This window comes from Bidens hawaiensis, unplaced genomic scaffold (genome assembly GCF_021521415.1).
Source record: "Bidens hawaiensis isolate Kalapana, Puna unplaced genomic scaffold, B.hawaiensis_p1.1 tig00035126_1, whole genome shotgun sequence".
In the NCBI taxonomy this organism is placed as follows: domain Eukaryota; kingdom Viridiplantae; phylum Streptophyta; class Magnoliopsida; order Asterales; family Asteraceae; genus Bidens; species Bidens hawaiensis.
In genome coordinates, this window is record NW_027496119.1 from 21,968 (window position 1) to 30,245 (window position 8,278).

The following is an 8,278-nucleotide window of genomic DNA, read 5'->3' on the forward strand; positions in this document are numbered from 1 at the left end:
CTCCAGTATTTCCCGCTGGCAGTCCCACCTTTTCAAGGTTTTTTGTTTTATGATCCCCCCGTTAAAAATAATTAACGAGGTTAAGTTTTTGCTGATGTGGCTGGTGAGTTGGCAATGTCATTATCCTACATGGCTTTAGCCAATCCTATTGGCTGGCATTGGAGCAAGTATTCAACTGGTCAAACGAGTTGGTAGCCCATCCTAAATAGAAAAACTTAATCCATAAGCAATAATTTGATTTTATGTACTGTTGGTAGCCCATCTTCTTTCTTTCTCTCCTCCTCACCACCACCGCCGCCACCGCCACCACCACCACCCCCCTTGACGTCACCTCCTCCGTCCAGAAAACCATCGACATCTTTAACCCCGCCTTCATCCACACACAATCCGACCAACAACAACAACAAACGTTAACACAAACTCAAACACAAACAACCTCGTCATCATTCACCGTACACCCCAGATCTTCAATCCGACACACCCAGCACGACAACTACGAGTCCTTAACCCGTGACCGACTCACTCGTGACACCCATCGAGTCAACTCACTCGTCACTAGCCTCAATTTCTCTCTCGCCGGAACCAACCTCTCAGATATGAAACCCTTAGTGGCCCCACAAGTTCGACGTACACGGTACAGGATTTATCAACCCCGGTGACGTCATGCATCTCACAAGGCAGCGACCAAAGTCGAGTTAGGCACGCCAGCCAAGTCTTATTACATGGTCATCGACAGCGGAAGTGACATCACGTGGCTCAAATGCAGCGGCTTCAAGTAGCTACAGGGTTCAAATGGACAACAATTTGCTAATCGTTTTCTTCGAATTGGGGATTTTGAACGATCGTGTTCTTCGAATTTGGGTTCAGTTAGGAAATGAATTGGGTTGATTGATTAAGTATCGTGGGTTTAATATTGATTAAGTATTAACAGTTTTTAAAAGTAAGAGAAATGGTTTTAGTGTTCCACGTAATTAATCATAGAGGGAAAAAAAAGGTTAAAGCCATGTAAGATAATGACACTGCCAACTCACCAGCCACATCAGTAAAAACTTAACCCCGTTAATTATTTTTAACGGGGGATCATAAAACAAAAAACCTTGAAAAGGTAAAACTGCCAGCGGGAAATACCGGAGGTGAGATTATTATTTAAATCCAATTTTCCTAATAATAATAATAATAATAATAATAATAATAATAATAATAATAATATTTCGAATCTTATGTTTCTTGAAAAGCAAAATTGAATTTCGCTTTGTAAAAATAAAACCAACCAATTTTGCGTCTTTTAATTCAAACGGCGTAATCCTAGGTTCTTCAACTTCTGAACCAATTTACAGGTAACCCTTATTCCATAGATCTAAATTCTTTCTTTTTCGATCTGCATGTAATTGAGCAAACATAAAGAAAATTGGGATTAATTCATGCTTATTTGAATCATAATCATGAACTAGATTACGCTAATTCGTATAAATTTGGTGGGATAAAAGTTATGCACACCAAGTGTTTGATTAAATGCCTGAGTGGGTCTTTTACTTGATGGGTGTTACTTAAACAATGTTTTTTCATATGGGTTTGTATTTAATTGATGGATATTGTGATGTATAGTTGTTATGATGGCTTAAATGGTTGAATTAGCCGTAAAAGTTTTGACATTTCAGGTGCTTATTTACAAGATGGAAGGTAGCATCGTTAGACGGGTGATTCCTTCGGATAATAGCTGCCTCTTCAATGCCGTGGGGTGAAACTCGAAAGCATTACACATCGTTTTCTTCGTTATTTTTTTTATTAATTGTTTAATTTTGACTTCTTTTTTGGTTGTTTATTTGCAGGTATGTTATGGATCATGACAAACACAAGGCTGCAGAATTGAGACAGGTCTAATTCAAATGTTTATCCCATTTTGTGTCTTATCTTGATGTTAAATAAATTCTTTTATTATGTTTTTAAAGATATTGTATTATTCTTTTTTAAAGGTTATAGCTGCTACAGTGGCTAGTGATCCAACAAAATATTCTGAAGCATTCCTTGGGAAACCTAATGAAGAATATTGTGCTTGGATTCTTGATCCCGAGAAATGGGGAGGTATGTTTCTATTCCCTTATGTTTTCTTGTCATTTAAGTAACCTTTTGGTAGTTGGTACATACTTTTGGGCCGGCTCAACCTTGTGTAATTATCGCAACCGTTTATAAGATCATGATCTTAAGCATGACTAGAAAGAGTTTATCTAGGCCAAATGCAAGTGATTAGATTGCAAATTGTATACCTAAATGTTTATTAGTTTATGAACTAAATGTTTATTACTTTATAATCAATAGATTTTAAGTTGAGATATATTACATAATGTTTGATGCATAAAGTTAAAAGTTAAAACAAACCAGAATCAAGAACAACGTACTAAGCAGTCGATAGGTTAATAAAATTAGCTGTCAACAAATTAACTAATTAGCCACACATTAAACAATGAAGAACACTAGTCAGCAAAGAAGCAATCAACAGTATGGCTAAATATTTATTACTTTGTTCAATCAATCACCTTTGATTTCTTGCTTTTTGTTTAGTTGATCGATCAATCTTGCATCTTGTTTCAAACCACAATGTTAGAAATTTCGATTGCTTTATTGTTGACTGCTGTTTATTATTGCTTGATTTGTTAATAATTTGTTAATTGGTGAATGGCTAACTTTGTTAATATGTTGATTGCTTAATTTGTTGCTCTTAATTCTTGATTGTTCTAAATTATAACATTCTGTATTAGACATTCTGTAATATGTCTTAGCTTAATATCTGTTGAAAATAATGTAACAATCCTTTAAATAGTGAAGTAATAAACATTTAGGCATACTTTTGCACTTTGACCACTTGCATTTGCACTAGAATAACCCTCTGTACCCATGCTTAAGGTCATGATCTTAAAAACTGTGTTGATCGTTACACAAGTTTTAAGATTGCATGCGTAATGATGATGATAATGCGTAACTAGTGTTTAGGTCCCTTCATTGGTGTAAGTTGGAATTTATATTATTATAATGCCCCAAATTCGAGATCATTGTTTAAGTTGGATCGAGCGCTCATGCAATCCCCTTAGCTTATAAGCCATTTAGTCTAGCCAACAATGTCTATATTTGAATCGGTCTTTTATAGTGTTGGGGGGGGGGGAAGCTAAGGAAATGGTATGGGCCACCTTATTTTTATGCAGAAAATGGCATAGAGCATTGGAAACTTAAATGAAAATTTGTGGTTTTCGATGAATGGTGCACACTTAAATTTTGTAGGTTGATAACGATGATATTCAAAAGGCACCATCTCTATAGTTCGTCTTAGGCCTTCGAAAAGGTTGAGCCAGCCCTTCTTAGGTATTGCGTTAATCCATTTCAGGATTAATTAATTATTCTTTGATTCTTCTATTGAAGTTTTCCAACTGAATTTTTTTTTCATAGTTTTTTACATATGTTTGGGCACGATATAAGTTATACGTCTAAATCTATCTTTAACTTTTGTTTGCTACTCGCATTTGGTGCATTGACTCTCCACCTATTCGTAGATCAATACATTAATATATTTGTAACGTCCCACCAATCAATATATTCCACTTTGCCCACAAAGAACTCATAATTTGCTTTTGGTTGCTAAGGTGGAGACTTCCCATGAGGGTACCCATTCCAGGATTGATTGCTACTAGCTAAGCAAGGAAAACCGGGTTGGTTGGGCGGGTTTGGGTGATGCGTCAGAGGCTTAGAGCAGGTCTAAGCAAAATGAGTTTGGGTCAATACGACCCGTTTTGAAAAACTCTCAGTTTGGTTGGGCTCAAAATGGGTTTGGCTAAAATGGAAATATGGAATTGGGTTAAATTGAGTTATTTTAGACCCCCCCCCACCCATCACTGGGCTAAAATAAAAAGTACCCACCTGTCCCAGCCACCACTCCGCCCACCCACCCTGGTGTTGCAGCAGTAATGTGGTAGCGGCGACAGTGGTGGGTGTGTTGGTGGCAATGGGGACGAACGTCGAATGTCGACAGTGGTGGAGTGTTGTGGTGGCGGTGACAACAAGTAGGTGAAGATAAACAATGGTCATGGGTGGTGCTAACCCAGTCGGACCTTTGCTTAAGAAGTTTAATAGTAGTTACTCATTTTGACTTCTTGACTAATTTAAGGTAATGCAATTTGAATTGTCGGCTAATTTAAGGTGACCAATTTTGACCCGTTGACTAATTTAAGGTGACCCAAATGAACCCATATACTAGTTAGTTTTGCCCAACTTAACCCATTATTTGAACATCGTTCACGAATCACGATTGCCACCGATGCTCCCAGCCAAGCACGCTTAACTGTGGAGTTATGCATACATGTCATTTGTTCAACGTACAAACTATAATTAATTAAACCACTCTTATGAAGGTGCGATAGAGCTTTCGATACTAGCAGATTATTATGGTCGTGAAATAGCAGCATATGATATCCAAACCACAAGATGTGACTTGTACGGACAGGTCGGCATTCATAACCAGCATAGTCAAATCATTCATTTATTACATTAAAACCTTTATAACCTATTTCTATAATATTATTTTACAGGAAAAGAAATACAGAGAACGAGTTATGTTAATCTATGATGGACTCCATTACGATGCTTTAGCTGTAAGGCATCCTCTATTAATTTATTTCGCCTTATACTTGTATACATGAGTTACATTTAAAGTTTAAAGTTTCTTGATGTAATTTGGTGAATTAATGTTTCATATAATGCTGATGTCATCATAGATGTCACCTGCGGATGGAGCTCCTGAAGAATTTGATCAAACAATATTTGCTGTAAATTCTGATAGGACCATTGGGGCATATGAAACACTTGCTCTAAATCTTGTAAAAGATCAACAAAGGTACATCAAATTTGTAGTTCATAAAGTTTTAATTCATTTTCTTTCAGTCGTTGTTGTGTGTTGAAGAAAATAATAGTTAATTTTTTGGTACTTTTAGGAAAAGAAGTTATACTGATACTGCCAACTTCACATTGCGTTGCGGGGTTTGTCAAATTGGTGTGATTGGTCAAAAGGTAAGACCTTTAAGAAATATTCGTTCTTTTCTTCACATCTAGGAGTTGCAAAGTTTTGACCCGTTTATTCATGAACACGCCGTTTTTGGTTTTGGGTTTAGTTTATCTCAAAAGAGTAAAGTGGTAAAAGCAGCTAAACTATATTTGACTCTAGTTGTTTATAAAAAATAAAGTTTTTCATCATAAAAGTGTTTTAATCTGCTTTGACCTTTTACCAAAACGGGCCAATTTTGGTTATGTTTTATCTCGGTCTAACGGGTAAAATTGTAAAAGCTAGCTACAAAAAGAAACAGGTCAAACATGTGGAAAGTCGCTTAAAATTTATTTTTCAATGCATAAACCCTTCTAAATCATTTAATTGAATAAAAATATTTTTTTTTCATCTGATTCGACGCACTAAGTAGATATATAAGCAATTCGACTTTAAAACAAAGTGTTTTGGGTCAATTCGCTATGCATATGAAAAGTACTAGGTTTGACCCGAACCGTTTAAATCGACCTGAACCCATTTTGCCTCCTAAACTTATAGTCTGTATGACATTTTATATATATTATTTTATGTTTGTAATATAACAATCTAGGAAGCTGTGGAACATGCACATGCAACAGGACATGTCAACTTTCAAGAATATAAATGAAGGGATTAGGGAATCTGTTTTATTTAATTGTTGTAGTACCAATAAGTTTGTCTGGTTAACTTCCCCAAGTTGTCTTAAACCTTTGTACCATATTAACTTATAATAACTTTGTTGTTTGAGGGGAAATTGTTGGTTTCTTAATTCTTATTCTAGCTAAAAGAATATGATTCCTTTCATTTTCACTCTTTATTGTTGTCGGTAGGAGTGTTTTCAAAAAGTTAAAAAATAAAACCGATCAAACCATCTAACAAATTGGCTGGTTCGTTCTTTAGCTGTTTAGTCTGGTCCTGTTTAATGGTCCGTCTTGGGCGGATCTATTTCATGAATAGAGCGTGTGGTTCAATTTTGAAAGTTGCAGGACTTCTTTTTTTCATTGTTGGGTTTAATCTAAGTGGGACTTTCAACCAGCTTGGTTAAATGCCAACAATATAAAAGTAAAGTCGTCCGTAATTTTTAAAATTAGACTACATGCCTTTGGATGCTATATAGACCCCTTATACAATTTGTAATTGTGGTAGCACTTTGTATAGTATGTAGACTCCTTATACAATATGTAGTGGTAGCCCTCTACATAGTTTGTAATTATTTGTACTAGGCCACTAGAGTCAATAACCTTTATAAAATAACAATGATAGTTCATTAATACAATACATATAAATGCATATTAAAAAACAATTCTGAGCATGATGAAGGTTAAAGGACCAGTTTCAAGGTGAAGTCATCAACTGGACCGGTAATGGACCGAGGGCTTTTAATCAATGCGACAAATGAACCGGTCAAAGCAGATTACATCAAGTCACTGGTTGACTACAAAACATAAAGTCATTGTACTATTGTAGTACGCCTCAACAAAATTCCAAGGCCCTTAATTTAGAGCACTCACAATGACATCTTGTCAACTAAACTTTTAAATTTATTTTTGAGTGGCCGTGAGTGAAAAAATATATTATTTTATGATCGGAATCGGATATATGTGTTTTGAATAAGTGAATAATATGTAGGATATTTATGAAAAAAAAAAGTTAAATTTTTTTGGAACAACAAAAATGGGCAGAGATGAGGTAAAGAAAACATTAATGGAATTCCATATCATGTTATGGTTAAACAATACATAAATAAATAAAAACTAGGGATGAGCTCGGTACGATAGGTGCTGATCCGAATTTCCCGGACCCAAATTTTCCAAAAACTTGGTATTGGTAGTCTGGTACTGAAATGCTCTGTGGGCAAAAATTCGGTAAATAACGGTAGCAGTTGCACGTGATCCTGAATTTCCCGATCCGGTTTTCTTAAAACCATGGTACCGGTACACGGTATCATTTGCTCATCCCTAGTTCAAACCGTAAAAGGTAACCGTGTTAACCATGTAACTGACTTAACCGATTTGACGTTTCGTTTTTTCTTATGAAATCTTAGTTAGCGTTTCAACTCATATCTTTTGTGTTTAGCCGTATTGCAACTAAGAGAACGTTTTTTTTAATTAAACGCTTTGAACCGATTTTCTTAAAAACACACATTCGGCAATGGTCAAGGTATTGAACAGTTTCTAGTAAGTAATCCTATTCCCATGGACCATTGCCAGTTATAAAACCAAACCAAACTCATCTTAAAAAGTGAGTGGCAAAGCTTAGACGAGTTCGTGTGAGGGGGGGGGGCTCAAACTTTCAGTCGAAAATAGGCAAATTTACACTATGTATGTAAATTTTCGGACGAAAACGGGTAAATTACACTAATGCGCAAAAAGACGGGGGGTCTCTAGCCACCCGGGCCCTCACTAAGCTTCGCCATGACAAAAACCAAGGTGAAATACATATACCCGATTACATTTCTAGTAATCAATAATTTTAATAATTTCAATACCTATTAACATATATTTTTTGTGGCAAGTTGAAAATTTTTTAACACTAAGAGATTTGAACTCTACCCACTCCCAGGAACAACCTGGGTTTGAAAACAGACATGAAACAACCTACAAAACAAGATTCATAAGACGATAAAACAGTTCAAAAACATGGTCCCGGTTGTTAGACAATATATTTTAGCTAGTAATTTTATATTCTCTATTCCTAATGGTATCTAAGTGTAATATCTATTCCTATATATAGGTCTTCCTGTAATTGGTTTTATTTGATAATATCAAATTATTATTCTGTGTTAATATGGTATCACAGCTAGGTTAATCAACCTTACCTTAAACCCTACCAGCCGTCAGGCAATTTTTTTTCCTCTTCTCTTCCAAACAATACATGCAGTCTCCAAGCTGCAACACCTAATCTCCATCACCAACAATAACCTACAGTCGTTTTTTCTCCACAACCTATCTGCAATAAATCATGGCTATGATCCGTGCTTTCACAACCACTGAGTAGACGGCCCATAATTCCCATAAGTTTGCTTTCATTATGGATTATGGAAAAATATGATTCATCCATTCTTAGTTACCAACCATCTATTTGGTTATATAGACGGAACAATTCCCTGCCCGCCATCACGTACTGCTGACACCGGACAACCCTAGTTACCTCAACTGGGTTGCCAATGATGCTCATGTGAGAATGCTTCTTTCTGAAGCATCCTTCCAACATGTT

The 8,278-nt window shown here is 35.9% G+C and overlaps 1 protein-coding gene across 2 annotated transcripts; it reads left to right on the top strand.

The window, feature by feature from the left end:
• Positions 1-1,191: 1,191 nt before the first annotated feature.
• On the top strand, positions 1,192-5,872 carry LOC143587083 (OVARIAN TUMOR DOMAIN-containing deubiquitinating enzyme 2-like). 2 transcript variants are annotated; one of them, XM_077068479.1, is made up of 9 exons: positions 1,192-1,337; positions 1,659-1,738; positions 1,830-1,875; positions 1,974-2,082; positions 4,398-4,489; positions 4,575-4,637; positions 4,761-4,879; positions 4,977-5,052; positions 5,634-5,872. In XM_077068479.1, the coding sequence occupies exons 2-9, from the start codon at positions 1,674-1,676 to the stop codon at positions 5,688-5,690; spliced, it is 627 nt and encodes a 208-aa protein (XP_076924594.1). In that variant the 5' UTR covers positions 1,192-1,337; positions 1,659-1,673; the 3' UTR covers positions 5,691-5,872. The 2 variants fall into 2 exon arrangements, with proteins under 2 accessions (XP_076924594.1, XP_076924595.1); XM_077068480.1 differs by having other exon boundaries at positions 1,218-1,337; positions 1,674-1,738.
• The last annotated feature ends 2,406 nt before the right edge of the window (positions 5,873-8,278 follow it).